At 39.1% G+C, this 26,033-nt stretch overlaps 1 protein-coding gene and 1 long non-coding RNA gene across 3 annotated transcripts in view; one reads left to right on the forward strand and one right to left on the reverse strand.

The window, feature by feature from the left end:
* The window catches only part of LOC122645848 (protein FLX-like 3), a 56,654-nt gene extending 36,671 nt beyond the window's left edge, over positions 1 to 19,983 (reverse strand). The window contains exons 1-4 of one of the 2 annotated variants that reach the window (XM_043839242.1): positions 19,846 to 19,983; positions 1,855 to 2,399; positions 1,513 to 1,658; positions 1,119 to 1,399 (exon numbers count right to left, since the gene is read on the reverse strand). In XM_043839242.1, the coding sequence (XP_043695177.1) occupies positions 1,278 to 1,399; positions 1,513 to 1,658; positions 1,855 to 2,387 (801 nt within the window). In that variant the 5' untranslated portion in view covers positions 2,388 to 2,399; positions 19,846 to 19,983 and the 3' untranslated portion in view covers positions 1,119 to 1,277. Of the gene's footprint in view, positions 1 to 1,118; positions 1,400 to 1,512; positions 1,659 to 1,854; positions 2,400 to 19,845 lie in introns of those variants that run through there. The other variant, XM_043839243.1, reaches the window with a different exon arrangement.
* On the forward strand, positions 993 to 23,909 carry LOC122645850. Its single transcript, XR_006330526.1, has 3 exons — positions 993 to 1,106; positions 16,151 to 16,162; positions 23,899 to 23,909. It is a non-coding gene; the product is annotated as an uncharacterized LOC122645850 (long non-coding RNA).
* The last annotated feature ends 2,124 nt before the right edge of the window (positions 23,910 to 26,033 follow it).

Below are 26,033 nucleotides of genomic sequence, written 5' to 3' on the forward strand. Positions count from 1 at the left end.
TAACAGAGGTTCAGGACCAACTAAATGGATGGAAGGGAGTGAGTGAGTCTATATATATATATCCAAGGAAACTAGTGCAGGATCTCTATAAATACCCATTTACAATCTCTATATAGGGGTACATGGCCTGAGCAGGAACCAATTGGTGAAGACTTTGGATTAAAACACTTCGTATAGTTTCAAGTACTACAGTGCTGATTTGATTAGCCTCCATGCTAAGATTCAGTTTGCCTGACTCTCATTGGACTATTGAAAGTCTGAAAGGTTGATTTGCCACAGTTCAAGATTAAAAAATAATACCAGTATCTGTAATACCACATCTTATGGCCTGTATTCCTATACTTGTCACCTAGCTCTGGATTACCACAGCTCAATTCCTCAGATAGGAAGTTATTTTGAATGTTATGTATAACGTGCACAATTAATAGGGATGGCAATGGACCTGCCTTTCCCATGATAAGTTTAATTTGATAAGGTCTACTTGGTTTCGGGTGGGATTCAATTCTCATTTGGTGAATCCATGATGGTTTCATGTCATGGAAGATTATGAATTTCTATTTTAATTATAGATACCAAATCATCAATTTCTGAAAAGAGAATTAAGCATCCATAGCACATCATGTGTACCCTTTTATTCTATTTAACTATTGACTGCATTCTCCAATGTACAAGGCCACGACTATCATCCGGTCTGGTCCAACCGGAATACTCGCTTACAGTCTGCCCACCCCATCTGCAGATCAAGTTCAGGTTATGAAAAGTGTTCAGAGCATTTGGTTCATTACATTACGACCTAAAGTGTACTCATCTGTTGTCAATCAATAGTTAAAACAGCATTGGAAGTTTCAGCCAAACAGATACCTCAATTGACAGGTTCAATAGGACATCTGTTTCAGGGTTTTTTTTATCACTCAAACCCCTGAATGCCTGAGATGCACACAGCACACTCACTATCCATTTCTTCCTTCAGGAAAATGGGTCTCGCATTCTGATATGAGACACGCATACTCTCATATAACTTGACTCCTCAGATTCATCATCTAGTTTCTCTTTTCTATGCAATTATAAATAATAACACAATAACACTGCAGCTCACTTCCGATTTAGTAAGATGAAAAACTAGAGAAAGAAACAGTACTCAATTCCGACAAATTAATAAGCCTGCCTCACTTGAGAAAAATCTATTTGCTTAGCCACCACTACCAAACTAAAAGCTAACCAAATCTAAATCCACCACTGCAAATCCAATAAACAGGAGTATTAAATCTAGGGAAGGCTCAACGTCGAGCAGGGCCACGCTTATCATAAGATCCCCATGCTCCACCATGGCCATCACCAAAAGTGCCAGTAGGGTATCTGAATTCAGGGCTTCCTTTCAACAATCCGTAGCCCCCACCACCTACAATGGAGGAAAGAAAAGAAAAACCTTCAACACCCCCACTTCCAAGAGCTCACCACCCGAACGAATTTCAACAGAATATTGAGCTCCAGAACAAATTAAAGTTAACTTACCAAGGCCTCGTGCTCTCTTCTCCGCTGCCAGGTGCTCTGCTCGCAACTTCTCAACTTCACGAGCCATTGAGACCAGATTATTCTCCATTCCTTGCTTCTGTTCCATCTGCTCAGCATTTGCTTTCTTCTCATACTCAAAAGCCGTTCTGAAGACATAGTCCACATTACTCAATTTCAAGTTATCTGCTACGAAATTTAGGCAAGAAGTCTCATCTTCTTTGCCAGACTGGTTTTAGGAAGTGCTAGACACTTCAACATGGAAAGCAAATGATTCGAGTAAAGGAAATGTAAAAAAAAAAAGGGTTAAAGAGTGGAAAAACCAATCATTGATCAGCTTCATACCTGGTTCTCACAAGCTCCTGACGCAAACCATCAATGTCTGCCTTCATGACATGTAATTGCTTATTCTCAGCTTGCAATCGGTTCAGGTCCTGTGTGAGACTTTGAATCTGGGCAGAGAGATCCTGTCTTAAAGCATTCAATTTCTGAGCTTCAGCTCGTAACTGCAGAACTTCTACCCTCAGAGGCTCAGTAGCACGAAGCTCGGCTTCTAGCTTCAGTCCCCTCTCAATCAGCTCTCGTGCATGTGCCTCCTTGTCAGCCCGGAGTTTGGGCATCACCTGACTCAACCTATGGATTTCATCCCTTGCAGCAGCTAGCTCCCTTTGCAGAATCAAATGGTCATCAGCCAAATGCCTATTCTCAGCAATAATTCTCCGCATCTCTTCATGTTGGATTTCGAGCTCCTCTTCCAAAGCTGCAGGGTGAAGAGGCAGGGGCCCTGGACCCCGGCTCAAAACTGGTCTGGGACCATCACGAAAACCTCGGAAACCATCATCCATGGGATGGCGAGGCATGCGATTTCTCCCTGCCATACTAGAGAGATCCTGTACAAGGAATGATGTAATCAACTATGGAGGGAAATGCTAGTGACTTCAAGCCTACTCAATATTGTACAGTGCAGAGGAAAAGCTGAAGGGTTTCAAACGAAGATCAATTGTTGCTGATATTTGGCTTGTAAAGGAGGAAAATACTCAGGAAACTCATCTGAACCATCCATCCCCACGCTTGATTATGAAACTACTGAAGATCTAAGACATAAAGGAATGATTTTCCTACTTGCAGAAATTAGCAAGGATTATGGACCCTCCACCCTGTGGAATATTCCACAGCTAGACCTAACTTCCTCTCCTATACAAGGGAAAAACACCTCTTCCTCAAATTAGAGATTTGACTTCGTAATTCGGATTTCCACCAAGTATCAGGTCAACAGTATTCCACTAATTAAGGACCTCAAAATGTCATATCTTACAGACAGACTTCTACCCCACAAATATTGCAGCTCTTACCCAATAAAGATGATAAGAAACATTATCTGGAAAGAGAAGATTTATTAGTGTGTTAATTACACAGTAAGAGAAATCTCACAATCCCTTTCCAGGACACTGGCTCTCAAAAAAGAGGGTAATGTTCAAATCTACAGTTTAAGCTCTCACCTACCTGGGACCATGATCCCTAACATTGTAAAGTCATCACTATTTTCACAGAATCAATTGTTTTGTTTCTACCGGAACACTTTTTTATATTTTTCCTCCTAAGGTTCTTACATAGATCACTTTCAACCGTTTTGATGATATTACCCAAGATAAATTGAGTGTTTGATAGTAACGTTTATTTGCTCATTTGGTCCAGTAACAGGCATCCTCAATGGCAGTTCCTTCCGACAAAAATAATTACTAACAGTCCACTATGCACTGCATCACTAAGCCACAGTTTTCTAACCTCCACAAGATATGATACACATTGGTAAGTCATTTGATCATGAACTCCAAAGGCCAACATGAAACAAGTCCTGAACCCCCCTCCCCCCGTCCCCCCAAAAGAAAAAATAATGATTTGGCCCACAAGAAAAAAAGAGAATCAATGGAACTGAAAGAAAAAAGGCAAGGGGAGGGGGAAGTTGTTAAATGATTCTAAAAATGGTCACCAGTCAAATACACTAGAACATCCAATAGAAGCTTCTAGTATAAAACTTTTGCAAATATAACTTCTCATTCTCACCAAGTGAAAGCATGACAAAACAATCCCCTTTACCTTGATTGGTCTCTTCAGCCACCTTCATGGTGCATGTGTGATATAGGACAGCCAAGAGTCTAAAAACTCTGGGCACTAGGACTGAGCAAAGAGGAAGGAGGCACTGGGAAACTGGAAATGCATGCTAGGGGTTTCCAATTAGATCAAAGAGAGTCTCTGGTGACAGAATAGGAAAAACCAGCAAAGAAAAAGGTGATAGAAGAACAATAAGGTTCAGATATAGGGTTGTCAACAAGTACCCGTTACCCACCTTATCCAACCCTCATTTGAAGGGTAAGGATGAGATTATTATACTATTTTAAGTTAATAGGGAGGGAAAGTGTAAGGATTCTACACCATTTAATTAAATGGGTAGAGAATGGGTAAGAGAGCGTTACTCTCCCCATTTATCTGTCGAGATAGGGAGGGATAGGTACTTTTGGCACATCCATACTGTTAAGGAATGTGATTTCGGTTGAAACTCTTTTGAATTTTTAAATTTTGAAACTTGAATTGTAAAATGTTAGAGTTCAAACTGTTGTGAACTCAACGTAATACCAGGTCAAGCTCTTATCTCTTCCTTGTAGATAGGAGAGTCCTCTTGTAATCAAACTCTATCTCTTAGGGAGTTTGAATTTTGAAAATCACAATTATAAATACAATACACGTCTAACCTCAAACATTGAGGAAGACAAACACAATTCCATCTCTATCTTTACATGGTATCCGACGACCAATCGATCTCCAATTAAGCAAAATGTCTTCATCTTCCGCTGCTTCTCCTTCTCACTTTCCAATTCCCAACTTTCAGCACCATATCACTCTAAAATTATCAACAGATAATTATCTCCTATGGACAACCCAGTTCTATCCCTTACTGCGTAGTTATGATCTTCTCGGTTTCGTTGATGGGACCAAGCCCTCTCCATCGGCCTTCATTGCATCGGATGAGACTGCAACTCCAACATCCGACGGCACTGGTGCAATTTCTGAGCCTTCATCCAATGCTTCTCCAACTCTTGTTCCTAATCCTGCTCATGCTGAATGGATAAAAAAGGATCAACTGGTTATGAGTTGGATCCTAGCCTCTCTCACGCCTGAAGTGCTACCTTATGTGGTAGGTCTCACATCAGCAGCCGAGGTTTGGAATGCCCTGCGAACTTCTTTTGGCACCCTTTCTCATACCAGCATACTCCAGCTTCATATGCAACTGCAGAATACTTCCAAGGGCGAAAAATCTGTCTCGACTTACTTGCGTGAAGTCGAGTATATTTGTGATCAATTATCGGCTGCAAATAAGCCCATCTCCACTGCAGAACTGAATGCGATTATCTTTCGCAATATTGGTGAAGACTTTAAAGAGGTGGTAGCGGCTCTTGCTATCAAACCTGACCCAACTCCTTTTCATGAGCTTCACCGATTGCTGATTAGTCATGAGCTGCGTATGCAAACAGCGCAAACCATTATTGAAGCCAACCTTTCTCATGCTTCAGTCGGTCAAGCCAAAGCTACCTTTCAGCAGCCTCTTTTGCCCCTACCTTCGTCACAACAAGGGCTACTTCCTACTCCACAGCAAGGTTTGAGAACCTTGCAGACCAGTACTCCAAATCAGGGCACTTGCAATCAAGGTCAGCGCAACAAGCGGAGGGAACGCTGTCAAATATGTAGCAAATATAACCACACTGCCAATAGGTGCTATTTCCGTTACTCTACTTCCTCCATATCAGCACCGCAACCTGCAGCAAACATGGTCGGCCTTCATCCAGCTGCCTCGTTGAAAGACTGGTACCCTGATACAGCAGCAACAAACCACATTACACCAGATCTCTCCCTACTCCAGCAGTCTTCTAGTTACTCTGGTAATGATACACTCAGAGTCGGCAATGGGGTGCGTTTACCTATCACCAATGTTGGCTCTTCCACATTTAGTTCTCCTTCCAGTAAGAATTTTCATTTCTCTAATCTTCTTCATGTCCCTACCATTACTAAGAACCTTTTATCTGTTCATCACTTTACAAAAGATAATTCATGCTTTTTTGAATTTCACCCATATCATTTTATTGTGAAGGACCAGGTGACGAAGGTGCCGCTGCTTCAAGGAAACCTTAAAGATGGATTGTATCGCCTCACTAGTCTCCATTCACCTCCTCCCAAAGAAGCCAACATTAATGAACAGGTTCCATTGATGCATGGCATGCTCGCCTAGGTCATCCCAACAATCGTGTTGTTCGCAATGTCGTTAGGTCTCATACACTGCCTTGTTCTTCTAAAATTTCCAGCACTGGTTCTTCTTGTTTTATGGGCAAGTCAGTGAGTCACATAAATTTTTCTTACCCCAAACTGGCAGTATAAGTACTGAACCGTTAAATTTAATATTTACTGATGTATGGGGTCCTGCTCCTCTTTCTTTAACTATTGGTCATTTTTATTTCCTTATTTTCATTGATGATTTCTCTAAATTCACATGGTTTTATCCTATGTCTAAACGTTCTGAAGTTCCTTCTTTGTTTATTCAATTTAAAAACATGGTAGAACGTCAATTCTCCAAATTCATTAAGGCTTTACAGTCTGATTGGGGTGGGGAATACAGAAAATTGAATACAATATTGACTAAATACAGTATTACACATCGTGTTGCCTGCCCTCATACGCATGAGCAAAATGGGGCTGCAGAGCGCAAAATCCGTCATATTATAGACAATGGACTCACTCTTTTGGCCCATGCCTCCCTTCCTTTAAAGTTTTGGCACTTTGCTTTTGAAAAAGTAGTCTTTTTGATTAATCGGCTACCCACACCCGTCATCAAAAATATTTCCCCTTTGGAAAAATTAATTGGACATAAGCCTAATTACAAATTTCTTAAGGTTTTTGGCTGTGCTGCATATCCGTTACTACGTCCTTATAACACACATAAGTTTTCTTTTCGTTCCACTCAATGTGTGTTTTTAGGGTATAGTTCTCATCATTTGGGTTATAGGTGTCTTGACCCCTCAACAAACCGGATATATATTGCTCGCCATGTGAATTTCATAGAATCTGTTTTCCCATATGCCACCTTGTCAAAGCATCATCCATCACCATGTCCTATAGGTTCACCTTGGATGACGATCTCCTCATCATACAATCCATCTGACGGGTCTATTGCTGCAGCTGCCCCTATCACAGGTACTTTACCCCCCTCCCCATTACCTAATTCCCCATCAACCCCAACCCAACCTATAGTCCCAGCCCCATCATCACCACACCTTAATCCTTCCAATACCGAGCTAGCTGAGACCAAACCACCTATGATCGAACCAGCAGCCCCATCCACAACTGTGCCTCCTAACAACCCTCCACAAAGAACTCATCACATGCAACTTTGATCTCACCCAAAGCCATCTAGCCGTTACCCATTGCCATCAGCCTTCCTCACCCATTGCACAACTGAAAGGGAACCTACATGTTACACAGAGGCTGCCAAATATCCGGAGTGGTCTGCTGCAATGTTGGAGGAATTTAACGCATTACTGCGTAATGGTACATGGAGCCTAGTCCCTCCCTCACCCAAACAGAATGTGGTTGGATCCAAGTGGGTCTTTCGCATCAAGCGCAAGGCTGATGGAACACTTGAAACGTATAAGGCTCGTTTAGTGGCCAAGGGGTATAACCAGCCGGCTGGTATTGACTATACCGAGACATTCAGTCCAGTTGTGAAGCCTACTACTATCCGTACAGTGCTCTCTTTGGCCACAACTCATAATTGGCCACTGCGTCAGTTAGACATTAGTAATGCCTTTCTTCATGGCACACTAAATGAAGACGTCTATATGTCCCAGCCAACGGGCTTTAGAGACCCAGAGAGGCCACACCATGTCTGCAAGCTACACAAATCCCTATATGGGTTGAAACAAGCTCCACGAGCATGGTTCCAACGGCTGAGTTCTTTCTTACTTACTATTGGCTTTGAGGGATCCAAAACAGATACATCGTTATTTATCTCCAAGACCGGTGACAAGTATCTCTATATCTTGGTATATGTTGATGTCCTGATTATTACTGGTTCTACAGATGCATTGATCCAACAGGTTATTGATTCACTTCGTGCAGAATTTGCAATACGGGACCTAGGGTCTCTTCATTACTTCTTGGGTGTGGAAGTGCTATCTCACCCCAAGGGCATCATATTGTCACAACAAAAGTACATTCATGACTTGTTAGTCCGTACAGGTATAGAGGGCGCCAAACCAGTTCAAACTCCGATGGCCTCTTCTACAAGGCTGTCCAAATTTGATGGGGATCCAATATCCGATTGCACTCTATATCGTAGCACCATTGGGGCATTGCAATATGCAACCCTCACTGGGCCTGACATTTCCTTCTCAGTGAACGAAGTATGTCAATATCTTCATGCTCCAACAAAGACACATTGGCAAGCAGTGAAACGCATTTTGCGTTATCTTAAATCTACCATTACACATGGGCTGCTTATATCCAGGAGTTCCTCCAGCCGGCTCATGGCCTTTTCAGAAGCAGACTGGGCCGGGTGTGTTGATGATAGAAGGTCCACTGGTGGCTTTGCAATTTACAAGGGTGAAAACCTAATATCATGGTTTGCTCGAAAACAACCAACAATTGCACGCTCCTCTACAGAATCTGAGTACCATGCCATTGCCAATGCCACAGCCGAGCTTATCTGGATCACATCTCTCCTGCAAGAACTTCATGTTCCACAGAAAGAATCCCCAGTGTTATGGTGCGACAACTTGGGTGCTACTTACGTAACAGCAAATCCCCTCTTTCATGCATGCACAAAGCATATCGAGGTGGACTTCCATTTTGTTCGCCATCTTGTGACTCAGAGTCTTCTCACGGTCAAGTTCATATCCACAAAGGACCAGATTGTGGATATACTCACAAAGCCGTTATCCACAATCCGGCTCCTATTTCTACGTGACAAGTTGAAGATCTGCAAGCACTCCTCTTCCACTTGAGGGGGGCTGTTAAGGAATGTGATTTCGGTTGAAACTCTTTTGAATTTTTAAATTTTGAAACTTGAATTGTAAAACGTTAGAGTTCAAACTGTTGTGAACTCAACGTAATACCAGGTCAAGCTCTTATCTCTTCCTTGTAGATAGGAGAGTCCTCTTGTAATCAAACTCTATCTCTTAGGGAGTTTGAATTTTGAAAATCACAATTATAAATACAATACACGTCTAACCTCAAACATTGAGGAAGACAAACACAATTCCATCTGTATCTTTACACATACAATAACACATATAGTTATATGTTAATGCCTAGCCCATCTAATCTATCCAAAAGTTTTAAGCTTATAACCCAAAGCCTCTTGAAAATCTCCATCCAGAAGGTTAGAAGAACATTATTAAACGGTTAACTGCATTACTGTTTACCCTCAGGGTAATGCAACTTCCTACCCATACCTTATAGAGTGAGACAAAGGGTGTAGACCTTCCCCACACCTTGGAGGGTACAGGCAAGGCCATCAATGGACCCAACCAACCCATCGACAACCTATTCGGATAGAAACAAGGAAATAAGATTAGGATTGGACTGGGGAGGAGGGTACCAAAAAATATTTAAGAAATAATAAGGAAAGAAGGGAAGACGAAAAAAATCTGCTTTTTTCATGGGACTTTGAACAGTACTCGTGAACAAAATTGTAGAGATAAGAAAAATGAAGAAAGCATAGTTGTCAAGGTGGCTACGTGACCCAAGGCTGTCGAGGGGGGAAAGAAACCAAGGTGATACCAACAAGTCGCCCAGGCAATGCCTTGACAACTATGGAAGAAAGGATAGAGAAAAGAGAGGATTACAACTGAACTTTCACACATCTGGGTGTTAAACCCACCTAACTCAATCTGATTTCATCATAACTCTAACATTGCATACAAAAGGCCCCTTCACAGACTTGATAATAGGCAATTTAGTTGATGAGAATTCAAGCAATAGAAAAGAGCAAAAGAAAGGAAGATGAAATAACACACAATTCACATTTTGCAGCATATGTTGCAGGCTTTTCCTAAACCCACATGAGAAGATATAACTTTTTTCTTACACAAAGGAAGATTGTAAAACACAAAAGAAATCAGAAGCAATATAAAGTGAGATAAAAGATGAAAGAGCCCATCGAAAGGAGAATCAAGGAAAAAAATTTATGAACTGCCTTTTTTTTTCCTTCTTATTTTTTCAAGTCCAGCTGTATATCCAGCTCCAATTTTGAGCACGTCAGCACGGGTTTAGCTTACGATCTATTTGGAAGCCCTCGGCCAAACGAGTATTTTACAGAGAGCCGACAAGGAATTCCACTAATAACTGGCCTTTTTGATCCTTTGGCACAACTCAATGAATTTAGTAGATCCTTTTAGGAAGCCTCAATGACCATAGCTCCATAATGGAGAATAGTTAGGATCTATTAAAAAAAATGGATAATCCACTTGTGGGAGAACCCTTTCTCACGTCGGGCACTAATATATATACCATAGTAATTTCCTTTTTGAACCTTTATTTTACAGAAGTTAGAAATTCAATTCATACGAAAGCTCAAGCAGGCTTTTAACTGAACTGGGAGCATATTCCTTACTTGGCACCACCATGATACTCAAATATAAAGTATCGACCCAACCTTAAGACTATCAAAATCTAAGTTACAAAAACACTCATGGGCTCAATTGATCTGTACACATAACTTCGAGGGGAGGAGGAATTTCTCAATGAAATAAAAATAAAAAAACTCTGAATTATAATTTGGAAGAAGGGCTCCTACAGGCCCTGTGGGAACCCATTCTTACACGCCTGTTTTCTTTTCTTCCACAAGGACACTGGCAGCATTTTCACCCTTGTATAAATGAAAATTCCCTAGATACCAATACATGTCAAATTAAGTGGCCCATCTCAACCCTTTGACCCACCATGAATGGGGCTCTTCCCCATGTTTTTTCAATCATCCTATCCCCCAGACAAAATTGACTTGTTCAAACAAATCTTAAAGCATTGTAACAACATGAAGAAGTGAAATTGGTCCGAAATTTAAAACATGACTAACTGTATGAACAACATATCTACTTAATTTGGTTGCTAACCCGAGCCACCATATGGCAGCTGTAGTCATATGTAGGAATGGGTTCCCAAATCAGGCATGTGAACCCAGCCACCTCTAATTTTTTATTGGCTTTGAGATTTAGTCAGTTGCAGAAAAAATATGTCCTAAACTGTTCTCCATATTCACTCTCCTAAACCAGTCCTGTATTAGAAATGAGAAAGAATGAAGAGTGGCCAATATTTTCTATTTGGTGATCATGTAACTCACTTGTGCAGACTTGGAGCAAAAGCACCATGAGAGCAAAGATGGTGACACTTGAAGGATGATTTGCATTTGAAATGCATGCACGACTATGCACGACTATGGAGTAGCAATAGGGGTGACTTCTATGAAAAGAGCCAAGTTCCATAAACTCACTGCTCCCCTAGTTATAGAAGATTAATTGCTATAGCCAGTAGAAAGTGAAAAAGATCCAGGAACACATAAACTCAATCTTGATGTTCCTTTCAGCCATACTAACAATTCCAGAGGCACTTTAAAATATGGTGACAGGATTAGATATGATGCTGGTTCTGATAGGCTTGCTAAGGTCTCTTCCATTTTGAGGGATGGTAGTTGGACTCCTGGCCCAAGCAATTCTCATTCTCTCATTGAGGCTTGGAATAAGCTTTCAACTATCAGTAGAGACCTAGAGGCAGTTGGTGATTTGGTTCAGTGGGTTGAAAATTCTTCAAAAAGTTTTTCTTCTTCTTTTGCTTGGAATCTAGTGAGATCTAAAGTTCCTACTATTCCCTAGTTTAAGGCGGTGTGGTTCACCTCTGCCATCCCAAGGCAATGCTTTACCGCTTGGAGAGCTATGACCAACTCCCTCCCCACTCAGGAGTTTCTTCTTCAAAGAAACTTGTCCATTCCTAACTTTTGTCTCTGTTGGAACTCCTTGGAAAGTGTGAATCAACTTTCCTTTTCCTGTCCCTTCTCCAAGTCTGTCTCGGGAAGTATTCCTAGGAAATGTTGGCCTGCTCCTAGATTTATCCTTTCTTTTGATAGAAAATGGAGGTGGATCCTAAAAAAATTTCATGGAAAAACTCCCTGTGACACTCTTGGTAAGCTTGCTTTTAATGCAATGATTCATTATATCTAGTGGGAAAGAAATAAAAGAAGATGGACTTCCTCTTCGCGTTCTATTGAGCAAATCTAGGACTCCAGTACTTTTGAGATTAGAAAAAAATCCTTCTCAAATAGCGATGTGCTCAGACACTAACAGAAATAGGCATCTTGCCTATTCTTGGGATCTTCCCCTAATTTCTCCCCCCCCACCCTAGTTTTGTTGCATCATCTATTATCCTTGTTTCTTCCCTCACTCGCTTTTTTCTTGTATCCCACTCTTTGGATGGCTGTTTTCTTCCCCCCCCCCCCCCCAACCTGGGTTTTGATGTATCCCCAATTGATGGTTGTTTGGTTTTCTTTTGTTGGGCTTTCGTCTTTGGATAGCCTTTGTGGCTTGGTCGTTTTTTTTCTCTCTCTTTTCTTTAATACATTTTCTATTCACCCAAAAAAAATAATTTCTAGAGGCACTTGTTCAAAGATTGATATTTTGAAAATTGCCCAATTTTCCGGAGATTTACTTCAAGCATTTTCAACATCGGGTATGAAGCTAGATACCAGCCTCAGACAGGAAATTTCATTGATCGGCATGGATTCAAGTTCACGCTTTAGTTGAATCTCAGAGTAGAGCCACCTTATTCCTTACATGCATGCAAACTCATAGCATTTGCAAGAAGCAGATGACGCAACTGAAGCTGATAAGTCAATAAAGTAAATTTCATTTTTGGTATGGATGGAAATTTCTAAAGCGTAAGGAACTAGGATTTTCACCAACAATAACAATTTCTTTCAAAGCAAACAAACCAAAACACCCCACATAGTATGTAGAGAACATATATTGTAAATTCTAGCAGTTATGGTAAGTGCTCCCCCACAGCTATGTTACCCAAAAAAGGCAAAGGGTAAAACTTGGGTACAGCAAAGATTCCATTTCTTATATTATCATTGGCTTACATAGAGTGTCAGGCACGGATTGGACACAGATATGGCCATAATTAGAAGTATCCAGGTAACATAGCCCCACACCATAAATCGATGGGTATGGAATAAATAATGGAACTTCATGTCCAAAATTTTATCAGGATACCAAAGTCATTTCTTTACAAGCTCCAATTTTGTCTACAATCTCTTCCAAGAAAAATTGAGCTTCCATCCCTCTAGTGTACTCAATTGCTATTGCATCCGCTTTTTAGGCAGGCAGAGCAACCAACGCCAAACACTGTTATGCAGGATCTTCCTCAAGAGCCAAGAGTATCTCTAGGGTAAGGGCGTACCCAGTGCACGAGGCTCCCGCCACTACAGGGTCTGGGAGGGTCATAATGTATGCAGCCTTACTCCAGCTTTCAGCAGAAAGGCTGTTTCCAGAAGAGTATCTCTATGGTCAAGCTGAAATTATTAGAATAAAATCATCCAAAGGATTCGGCTTAGGTCTTGAAGGAATAAGAGTCCAGGTTCAGGAGTATTAGGAATATCAAGCAGAGCACTTGGGTTGAATAAGGTTTGAGTCAAAGGTTTAAGTTAGAAATTCAGGGACATTCAATTGGAGTTTTCTGGGATTGATAGGCAATCGGTTGGTTAAGTTTGTGAAGGTTTGAGAGGTTAAGAAAAAGCACGAATGAGGTATCAAGAACTCAACAAATAAAGATGAAAAGGAGAAGAGAATACAAGGAACAGGAAGAACATGAATTTCTAATAGAACTGCACCAGCAGAACTGTAGGTATCAGCACCTAAAGCATCTTGAAAGCGTCAGCTTCATCAAGAAGAGGAGAGGGGATTGAAATCAAACAAAACTAGTGGAAAGAAATTTTATAAATAAATATTCCACATTTCACCACTCCGTCTCCTCCCTATTTATAGATAAAACTCAATTACAACCCTAAAGTCACAACAATCCAGACATCACACTGGTAATTTGGTCATAACTTTTACCAAATCACATCAGATTCGAAAAATTTAAAGCTCTTTTTAAAGATAACTAAAAGACCTTTCTAATAGAACCAAAACCAACCCAAATAATCCATTAAAAAAGAAGAAAGACAAAATAAGGGGGTTTAAAACCTGGAAATAAATAAGAGGACATTGACTTTTTCTTCTCAACTCAGATTTATCAATCACATGAATCCTGCTGCACCTTTCCAGCCTTCTCTGGGTCACATCATTTGTTAGCTCATAAGCACTTATATCTTTTCTAACAGACTCAGCCAAATCATTGTCAATTGTTCACCGACTCCTTTTCGCTTTCTCCTAACCACCTCATTGGCAAAGTGTTAGACATCATTGCACATGGAAACTCAATGGAGATCCCCTAACTATTATTCTATTGTTTGCCCCTATGAGTTACTTTCTTTTCCTGCTATTCCTAGGTCCCCTTGAATGCATTGATTTCTAGCCATCATCCCCAGTCTAACCACTCATCCATCTTGACATCTTCATTGACACAGCCATGTCCTCTCAGTGGTCAGTGACACAACATGATAATTGATCGATTCGAATACAGACAAGTCAAAACTCTACATTCCTCAGTTGCTGACCTTTGTAAAGCTTGGTCATTTGCCCAACTTTCTTTGTGCCAAGTCCATGTGTAACCATCTCAATGTTATACCTAGCCCAGCTAATCCCAATGCTGATAAGAGTAAGAAGTAGAATTACTCAAGGTGTCAAGTATCGGTATTGGGCATGTACCGTAAGCTGGTTTTAAGAGACATATTGGAGAGATGCTAGGTACGCTATGATATGCATTGATATGCTTATGATACATCCAAAAACAAGTGTTCTTAAGCATTGTACACCATCACTAAGCAATAAATAAGGATATCCAACCAATGTAAGGTTATCTCTGTCTTCACGACATCTATAGGATTCAAACTTCATTGGAAAGTGCAATATCAAACTGACTAATAAGTAGTCAGAGGCAATCAAGCAATAACATTTGAAAAAGAAAAATCTGTTGCAAGTTAGGATACCAATCTAAAGTAACCCTTAAAGGTCCAAGCCAAGCAAAGTAACAACGTATAAACATACAACTAAGTACTAAGTAACATACATTAACTATATACACATTAACCACTGATTGATCTCCGAGCCTTGGAAATGGTTTGCAGGAGCAGGAAACGATGCAAGGTTTGGGGTTTGAGAAGGAAAAGAGAAGGGTTTAGGACTTAGGGTTATTCGTAAGCCGTGAATTTTTTATTTTTTTTAAAAAATTTCCATATTTACCCTTTTAAAAATGTGAACGGCATTTAAAACGAAGGGGTCTGCCGTTTGCCTTTTTTTCCCGTATACTATGCAATCAAAAGGCAAACGGCGTTTTAAACAGTAAAAAACACAAACAGCGTTTTAAACGTGTTTTTTGCTAATAAAGGTCAAGGCGCCTAGGCAAACCAAGGCATCCAAGAGGGTAAAAAGCCGAGGCACCACCTAGGCGACACCAGAAATCAAGGCGAGAGAAAGGCACCTAGACGCCTAGGCGTCGCCTTGACAACTATGGTAGCATGAAATCTTCTATTGAATTAATGAATCCCAGCAGTAGTTTGGAACCCTGGTTGATCTCAGATTTGCAGGGAAATAAAAACCAGAATAGGAACAAGAAGAAAATAGAAATAGAGAAGGATAGGATTGGATCGAGTATCCTACTCTCTCCTGGGTCTCTCACCCACTCACAGGTACAAGCATTTCACTCTTCCCCACTACATCTCACAACATAACATGGTTTAAAAACCCAAAACTCTCTTCTTTTTTTCCTTCAATTCGTTGGCCACTGAAATCCAGCAGCTTTCCCTTATTTATAACCTTTAATCGATTAAAGCAATTGAATCCTTCCTTGTATGGAAAGGAATCTACTTACAAGCTAGTCATTATCCTATTTGGAAATTAATTACAAATCAAATCCAATCTATCTAATTAACTGAAATAGAAAGAGTCCTAGAAATAAAAACCACTAATTACATAAACAAATCTAATTAGAAAAAGAAACAATCTTAAAGCTACTAAGTCGCCACGCAAGGACTAGATAAGAAATACAATTAAAAGCCTAAATTATAGGAAACCAACACATCGCTAAGTAGCTGGCCCCACCAGAAAATCTCTCACGCAATATGGCTTCTTGCCAGCATCTTTCTCTAACGCAAGCTGGCATGTGTTCCACAAAAATCTAAAAATAAATCTCCCAAATATGCTCGAATGATGGGGATGAACCTAGACAGGTTATTGTTGGTTTCTCTAACCACCATCGATCTATATCAAAGGTTCAGCTCTAATCCTGTATTTGTTTGCACTAATCATGGATGAGTTGACTAGAAACATTTAAGATCAAATCCCTTGGTGTATGCTTTTTGTAGATGATATTGTTTTGATGGATAAAACAAATGCCGGGATAAATGCAAATTTGGATTTATGGATATCAACCTTGGAATCAAAAGGTATTAAGATAAGTAGAACAAAAACAGATTATATGATGTGTAACATTAGTAACAATAGGACTGAGAGTGCGGTGGTGAAGATGAAAATTGATGATAAGGAGTTACAACAAAGTAATAACTTTAGATACCTAGGTTCAATCATGAATAAAGAAAGAAAAATAGAGAGTGAAATTATACAAAGAATTAGAATAGGGTGGATGAAATGGAGGGGGGCATCCGGGGTGTTGTTTAATCGACATATCCTTTTAAAACTAAGGAAAATTTATAGAATAATTATACGACCAGCTATGACGTATGAGACTGAATGTTAGGCGGTAAAGGAAAAAAAACATTTAAACGAACTTAATGTCGATGAAATGAGGATGTTGCCATAGTTGTCAAGACGCTAGGCGATCCAAGGCATTCAAGATCCTCCCTAAGCGCTTAGGCGGTGCCTAAGCGGCGCCTAGGCGGCCTAAATCGCGTTCCAGTATTATTTTTTAATATATCAGTTATATGTGTGAAACAATCAAAACACACATTTGGTTTCTATGTTCTTGGAATTGGTCATTTTCAGATATACCTAGTCTCACATTTGGTTTACAATGTTCGTAGAAAATATGATGTTATCAATAAGTAATTATCCTGCTCTCAATCTAGAGAAATGTTCTTCTTCTCTAAGAAATTTGATTGATCAAATGATTTTATTTTTACATGAGACTTTTTGTATTAGGTAGAGCACAAAACCAGCTTTCCAATAAATCCAAGATTGCTTAAATCTGATTTATATTGAAGGAGTTATTTTCCGGTCAAACCTTATTTGGTATGCGCAAATGCTGTCAAAATCGCTTTGAATGAAAATATTTTTTTAGATATCAAAACAAATGAATATTTTACCGCACTTTTGGTTTTTAGCAATGTTTAGCATATTAAGATTTATGAAATTTTTAGATTTGAGAAAAACCCTAACATTAGAAAGTTAAAAATTTCACCTACCGCCAAAAATTCAGTTTTTGTTCTTGAACTGGAGGGTTAACTTTTTATCCTTTGGAAATTTTATTTTTTTACTATTTTTATTGGATTCAAATAGGATGGTATTTGCTTATTTATGAATAATATCTTAAATAAATGTCTTTATATCCTTAAATGATATTTGGCATAAATAAGTGCCAGAACCTGGTTCGATACCAATTAAACCAATGCAAGGAACCCTACACTATGGCAGCAGCCACCTAGGCACCTAGAAATCTGCCTAGACGCCTTGGCGACGCCTTGACAACTATGGATGTTGAAGTGGCTGAGTGGAAAAACTAGAAAAGATAAAAAACTAGAAAAGATAAAATAAAGAATGAACAAATTAGAGAAAATCAGGGCATTGCCCCTATTCATGATAAGTTGAGGGAAACTCGTTTGAGGTGGCATGGGCATGTACAATGGAGGCCTTTGAATGTTCCAGTATGGAGAAGTGATTTATTTCAAATTGAAGGAGCTAAAAGAGCTAGAGGTAGGTTTAAAATAATCATAGAAGAAGTTGTGAGGAAGGACATGTATAGCCTAGGACTGGAATCTTGTATGGCTTTGAATAGAACTGATTAGAGAAATAGGATCCATGTAGCCGACCCCATTTAGTTGGGATAAGGATGAGTTGAGTTGAGTTGAGTTGAATTATCCCAAGAAAATGTTAGCATAAAATTAATAATAAGTATTTATTTATCATTTTTAAGTTTAAAAAAATTACATTCTTTGTAATTTATTTATTTATTTATTACTTCTTCGTTTGATAAAAAGTTGCAGCCATGCTTAGCACAGGCTCATTTGCCAATTTTCGAGGCATAATAAAACCTCACCTAATCAACATACGTGAGCAAGAAGCTGGCTATGTACCACGGCTAATCTAATGAAAACCTCTAGCAAACCAAGAAAAAATCCTCTGTAAAAATCTGTAAACTTGCTTTTGTAAAACAAGCTCAAGTGAAAACTTAAGCAGTCCACCAAGGAATTGAAACTCTTAGTAGATCCCCCAACACCAGAAAATGATATTCTATAGCTAGATCTCTTAAGTTCACACTTTTACCTTAAGTAAATCAAACATATCAAACCATTTCAGTTTAAGACAGAATACCATTAATTGTTATTGGACACCACTAAACTTTAAGATCTTGCCCGCATTGTTTTACCAAGAAATTGAAGAAATAAAATTCTTATGTATCATGTATGATGTATCCACAACTTTATATTGTCACTGAAATTTCTAATGCTACAATTTTTTTTTTCGGAAATCAGTTTTCCCAGAATTATGTCATTGTATTAGATGCTCGTTCAAAGATTCCAACTCATCTTCCTTGCAACACTCTTCATATATTAGATCTAAATTATTTTTTTTCTAAGAATCAGGTATAAAATTGATAAAAAGGGAAAATAATTACACGAAACACCTGGGCATTCCCAGGGAAATACAGAGAACAAAAAAGGGAAGACCGAGACCCACCTTCGGCATGGCCATCAGCAGGATCGGACCTCCCCTCAACAAAGCAATAAAATCATATTAAGGAAAATGATATCTGGGCATTCCCATGATATCCTTATTAACCTCATCCATGATGTGATATGGCAACTCCTCATGAAGGGAAGAAGTCCCAAATTTTGCAGCTTCTTTAGCTAAGAAATCCACTATTGGATTTGATTTCTCTTAGAAAATGAGTGATCTTCCATCTAATGGATGATAGATACGATTGCAATGAGACCCATTTTTGCCAAGTAAACCATGGAAGCCGGTCAGATTGCACTAACATAACCACTGCTACTGAATCACATTCAATCCACAGCTGTGTGCTCCCTTGCTCTTAGGTCTAAATCAATTTTTAGAAACAAGTATAAATTCAAGTGTCCTCAACTAAAGATAAGTGGTCAAACAGGGGGATTGAATCTAGAGTCCCCCCCCCCCCACAAAAAAAAGGTAAGTATAATTGAATCTAGTCAAATTAAGTTCTTTTTTTCTTGTTATATTTCACGTAAACGACTGATTACATAAATCCCACGTGCCATAGGCATGGATGCAACATTTTTCATGCTAGATGATTTAGTTTCTTTGCAATCCTAGAATTGATTCTAAGAACCCAAGCAATGATGTACCTAGAATTATTACCATGTACCAAAGAAACACAAACAAAAGAATTGATACACATACAACATGCTACCACCTAATATAACAGATGCAAAGGCATACACAAACAAAAAAATATGCAATCGTCATGATTCCAGTTTCAAAATCTAAATTTCCACAAAATACTCAGGAAGACGCATTCCAGTCACTGCCTTATTTGTGAGATTTTTTTCATAAAAAAATAAGCAGGGAGGTAAGAGCGAGTAAAACTAGGTTATAGCAACACTGCAGAGGCTAGACAGCTCTTACCGGAGCAAGAGGACCGAACGGAACCTTGATTGAAGATTCCAATAAATCTAAATTTCCACTAAATACTCGGGAAGATTAGATTTTTTTTTTCATTACAAAATAATGCAGAGAGATTGCTTAAGCATGAAAAAAAGTTCAGCAATTCAGAAACTTCGAAGGTATCATCATCAGGCATGTGAAACGGAAGAGCAAATTTGAAAAGTTTGATTTTGAGGGCATTCAAGGAAGCAAAATGTATTCCATTGATTACGAATCGTATACGAAATTAGATATGACGAAGTGAAACAAGCAAGAACCAACTTACAGAATCCGAAAATTTCGTCTCTGAAACTTCACCAGGAGCTGCTATCTCGAGTCTAGAGCTTCGACGAGAGCGGAGTCTCCCCTTTAAACCCTGCAAACAAGTAAAGCTGAAGTTTTCAGTCTCGGTTCCGCTATAACAAAATTACAAAATTGCCCGTGTTTTACTATTATACATTTTCTGCTGGGCTTTACAGAAAAGGAAATTACATAGATGGGTCCAGCAGTGATGCACACGATGACAATGCCAATCGAGGCCTGAGTTGTCAAGTCCAGGTGTAAAGTAATCAATTCAACCCATGATTCCAATCTAACGGATGTGATGGTCGATTGTATCAACGTTGTCTAATTTTCACTACCCAAGCACCAAGTTGAAGTTCCAACTTCCAACCTCATTCTATGCGAAAGGGGGAAGGGGTTTGCTGCCGGGCTATGTGGTTCCTATGTCAGCACGGAGCCAATGGGAACACATGGGCATTGAAGGGGAAGGCAAGGTGGTCATTTACTATCCCATGTGAAAGAGCGTAGGGGGCGCTTTGTCTGAGAGTGTGGCCTACGCCAGCACTCCCATGAGTCTACCTTTCTCTCTCCTCTCCATGTGAAAAGACACCTCGACCCCCTTGTTATAAGGAGGAGAGAGATAGACACATGAGAGTGCTGGCATAGGCCACATTCCTAAACAGAAAACTGTTCTTTCCCCCAAAAAAATTATGATAGAAGTAAGAGAACGTGAAATCTATGATTTGTCACATTAGAAACATGAGAAAGTTTAGAAGTTAGAATTCGACACCCATCACATGATAAGTTTTTTTTTTTGGGTAATGCATCACATGATAAGTTACTATACAAAAATAGTAGGCAAAAGTTTTCGTCCAAATCACCTCCCCACCGGGGAGAATAGTTAGGTCCCGTTTGGTTGCACTCCTCGGGAACGGTTGTTCTTGTGTTCTATAGGAACAAAATGGGAATTGAACGGAAACGTGTTTGGTAAATCCAGTTCATTCTTCTATTTTGGTGGAATAAACCAAAAGTAAGAACAGTTTTAAAACATAAATGACAAAACATGTTCTGTTTATTCCCAAACTGATTGGAAAGAACAAACATGTTCTGTTTATTCCCAAACTGATTGGAAAGAACAAAGTTGAGGGAAAAAATAAAAGCGTTCTATTTTTGGTAATTAATAAAAGCGTTCTTGATAGAAACTCCCTTATCCTAAAATCTCCCAAACCTTTCTCTTCAAGCTCGAACGAAGTTTGCCTCCTCCCTTGTTCCCAATATTCTCCTCCTCGGGAACAGAAGAGATGCAAGAAAGTAATCCGCCATAATTAGGGGTGCAAGTTTGGCCCTATCAACCCGAACTCGACCTGAGCTCGAACAGGGGCTGGCTTAGATATCTTGGCCCTGGGTCGGGTTAGGGCTGGAAATTTCTAACCTTGAGTCAAGGTTAGGTCGGGTCGGGTTAAGGTTGAGGCCTCAGACTGAGCCTAGCCCGGCCCGACCCAACCCTATTTTAAATTATACTATCAGCCTGACCCGACTCTGAGGGCGGGTCAAGGTTGAATTTTTCAGGCCCTGAGTTAGAGTCAGGTCGGGCCTAGGCCCAACTAAGGAGACTCAGGGTTGGGCTGGGGTTTTGTAAAACCCGACCCAACCCAAACCCTGTTGCACCCATAGCCATAATCATCTACCTCTCTCCCACTTTGGTGTCCCGGTCTCCCCATTCCAGCCCTTTCTTCTTCTCCGATTTGATGGCAGGTCTCACCTTCGGTCTCATGTCCATTAGCCTTGTTGACCTTGAAATCCTCATCAAGTTTGGTAATCCCAAGGACCGCCGCATCTATGCCCATAGTCTTCTTCTTCTATGTTCTCTCCAATCTCTTCTCGCTCCCGCTGTAACTTTGACATCAATGCAAAGTCATGAGCTGGGAAACTGGGTTGACTATTGGCTTGACACTTGCCTTATCATCTTCAGAGAGACTTGACTTTTTTTTTCTTTTTTTTTCTTCCACCCAATCAACATCTTCTCTTCCCTACACTTTCCATTTGATCAATTCTCTACTTAACCGAGGGGTTGGGACTTAAAAGGGAATGTGTTAAATATAATATATCTTCCTTGTATGAAATCACAAGTTAAGGCATGAATTTAACTCATCTAAATCTAATAATTTAACCCCAAGGGGTTAGCCAGTTGGCTTGGAGGGGACATGAGACTCCGCCTCAGGAAGCGAGGTCTCGTGATCAAACCTTCGCCGCTGCATAATTTATTGGGGCCACCCACCTGAGGTTCACTAGGGCCCAGAAGCTCCCGGTTTGTGCATGGTACGAGGGTCATGTACGAGCCCAGGGGGGATTTAGTCAGCCTAAAGTCGGATACCCCTCCTGTCTCCTAAAAAAAAAAAAAAATCTAATAATCTAAAATTTTCTATCAAAATTTTTTTTCTAATACATAAAAGATAATTGTTTAACTACTTAACTCAATTAAACTTTATTCCAAACTAATGGGAATATTAATTCATTCATTTACCCTAATTTATGGAGAAAAGTCTCAAATCACATTCATGTGGAAGCAACACTAGTATGGTTGCTAGAATTATTTTTTTAAAAAAAAATAGGACTTTAATTGTATGGATTTTTTTTTTTCTTTTTCCCTTGTTGGTTGTTGATTGAAAGTTATCATATTTCTTTAGTTCAAAACATATTGTCGGCAACTCAAATTGTGATTTTAAATCCAAAAAGGCCGAAAAGCAAATAAGCATCATAAGTAATCCTCATTGTTGAGCTATAATCCTTCACTATTATTTTTTCAACGATCTTTTAAGAAATACTTTAATCCTTAAGTGACTCTTATAGTAAATTATTCTTTCCTAAAAATGATCCCTAGAAAAATATGAAAACAAAAGAAGCAATCAATTGTGGATCTTTGATGTCTATTTGAAGAAAAAAAATTTGTGGATTTTTGTGGATCATTTTCTCCGCATATTGTTGGAAGTTTGTCCATCAAACTCGTTATTTAAATTAAATCGTATAATTTGATGGATCATGCGATATTGTACAGTGGGGGACCGATGCATAATTAATTGTTTAAATTGGGTATTATTGGTTGCACCTACTTTGCCGCGTATGTGTTGCCAAATAATGTATTGGGAATATAGTGTTAGTCCATCCCATGTAAGTAGCACCTTTATTATTGGTCATATATCCATTTTTGTGGCCATTGGATAAAGATGGGATAGATGTTAAGAAAAACAAATCTTTTCTCTACTCCTTGAAGGAATAAGAATCCTATTGCAATAGAATCAAACCTTTATTGTAAAGAATTTAATTCTTTGTGAAATATTGTGATTGGTTCCAATTTGAAAACCATATCACAAATTTATCAAGAAAAGTTTTTGAAAAGAAATTTGCTACAAAGTTTCAATGGCATAGGAATTGAATTAATATCTCCTCCCCCTCCTAAAAGTTGTGTTCTCCTCCTCTCCTCCTCTCTTGTCTTTGTGAGTGTGAGTGGTAGGGTTTTCTGAAAACCCTAGTCATCTTGGAGGGGGTTTTCATCGTTGGGAACACAATGTTAAGTATGTGAGAAGGACCAACTATGAGGGTTAAGATAGTGTGGAAGTCTTACGTGAGCGAGGCTTAAGGTACTTCTAATTCCCCATATGTGTGGTTGTGATTTTTGAATGGCTACCTGACTAGTAGGACGACCCGATTCATTTCACACTCTTTTAAAAAGCTGTTAATAATAGATAATTTGTTACTTCCAAGTTACTCAGAAAATAATTTCTAATTGTATTTCAAATCAAGTAAAATGTGTAAGATTTCCATAAGGTGGGCTAGCATAATCCCACTTTATTTTCACAAAATCGATTTAGTTGTGTTTATGGGAGTTGCCTTAATGGTATGAGTCCGGTTACTATGTGTGGACCTAAAATATTATTTCCTTAATGGGAAAAAAATCCTAGTTTCTATACAGGGTTGGTCCCTACCCTCACCAATATAAATAGTTGTCACTGGCCCATTAAGTGACTAACCTAAGAAAACCTAAAGTTGAATGGAAGAGGATAGACCAGACCAACGCAGTTCATGTGCGATAAAGATTGTCAAGAATTCGGCTTCCACAACTATGGATCTAGGTAGGCCAATCACACCTCTAGATTTATTTGTATGCTCATTGATCTCCATGAATGTTTCGCATGATTTATTCTTTCAATGGTATCAGAGCTAGATCATGGTTGATCAATAGGGCTACAATTCTTAATTTTTTTATTATGTATGAATGGTAGTTGAAGGTTTGCATTGGCCATGGCCGAAACCATGGCTGCAGATGTTGTTTATTCTCTTTTTTTTTTTCCTGCCAAACTGCTACCTCTCTTTTGGTCGCAACAAAGAAATTTAAATAAAAAAAATAATAAATAAATAAATAAATTCTGCTATAGCCACGGACGAAACCATGGCCGTAGCTTCTATGAATGGGTCACCATAAGCCAAATCCAAATCTTGGAATCAGGGCATTTTGATCGTCGATACCTGCTTACTGTTCGGCGGGTGTCTTGGAGCTAGATGTAACTCCGTTTGGCCGCCCCATGCGATGGATGAAATTTTTGAAACCTGCAAGGGTTTTTCACCTAAATCACGATGATTGTTGAGTTTTTCAGGAATCTGTGGTCGGGGTTATATTCGTCGATGGCCAGGGTATCTTCGCCGGTAATTTTCCTAGCCATCGGCCCCTGGTTGGACCACCGCAAAAGGCAACAACGAATTTTTTTTTAAAAAAAAAGGGATATCTCAGTTTTGCTAGTTTAAGGGTAACCGTAGGAGTTTTTCCAACAATTGAGACTGACATCATGGTCGTCGGAGGACGGCGGTCGCTCGTCGATCATTTCAGAGGCAACCGGCTCCCTGGTTTGGCCGCCGCTAAGGGCGATGGTGGGTGTGATTTTAAAAACCCTAAAATCGTTTTTTCTTTTTATGTTTTTTAGGGAAGAAGATGGGAGAATATTCTCCTACTTTTTTATTACTAAAAAAAAAGAGTCAAAAGTCAAAAAGTAAAGTAAAGGGCTATGCTATAGTGCGCCAGGGTTGGGTCGACCTGACAACCCGACCCGACAACCCTGTTGGGCGACCCAAAATTTTGACCCGACCCCACCCAGATGAACGGTCAATGCGTTGGCCGTTGACCTGACCGGTTTAGTTTTGGTTCATCCGGTTCATTATTCGATTTAGTTTCGGTCTGACCGGTTCAGTTCTGATTCATCAAAACAGAATCCTAAAAAAAAAGGGGAAGGAAAAACAGAATTAGAAACGTAAAGTGTTTGGTTTAGTTTTTCTTTTTGTTTTATAAACAGAATTTATAAAATAAAAAAACAGAAATAGAAATAAAAGGATTTTGGTTTGTTTTATGTTTTGGGGTTTATTCTGATCTGTCACAATAGAGAACATATAACTTCTAACACTTAAATTTTTTTTTTTTATGTGTTTTTAGTTTTCACATAATGAGGCTTTTTGATTGTGATAGAATATTATTTACTTGTTGGATCTCGTAATGGCATAATGGAACATCTTGTATATATATTATTGTTTCATGGTTTTGTGTTCTATATTTCAGTACAAATCTTTGATGGTATACATTGTAACAATAGGGCATATGTGATGTATATCTCATGACTGTTTGTTATTGCCACCATAAGGCAATGCCTTTACATTGTGGTGTTCTACTAAGAACACTTTAAGGGTTTGATTTGTACCTTGTTATGCTTCAAATTGGCACGATGGAAAACTTTTATGTATGGTAACACTTGGAATTTTTCTATTGTATTTGTTACATGCTTAAAGAAGACTTTTAACAGAAATAAAATGAGCTCATTCGGTATTTTTGGTGGCTTATTATTATTATAAAGTCCATTAAATTTGAAAATGTATAATATGGATATAAGCCTGTATTAATTTTCTTTGTTAAAGGCTTATCATCATTTTATGTCATGTTTATCATATTGACTAGTCTAACCGGTTGAAAGATGGAATTATGTACTCCGAGCTGGTTATATGGTTCGACCAGTGGGACAATGTAATTATGAACTTTGTTCAAATTTTGGCTCAATTTTGTCTGTTTTGGTTCAATTCAGGCTATGGATTATTCGTAGAAAATGATTTAGTTCATTTTTATTTACAGAAGTAATTTTTGGTTGATATAATTCA

The sequence above is a fragment of the Telopea speciosissima genome, chromosome 11 (assembly GCF_018873765.1).
Source record: "Telopea speciosissima isolate NSW1024214 ecotype Mountain lineage chromosome 11, Tspe_v1, whole genome shotgun sequence".
Classification (NCBI taxonomy): Eukaryota; Viridiplantae; Streptophyta; class Magnoliopsida; order Proteales; family Proteaceae; genus Telopea; species Telopea speciosissima.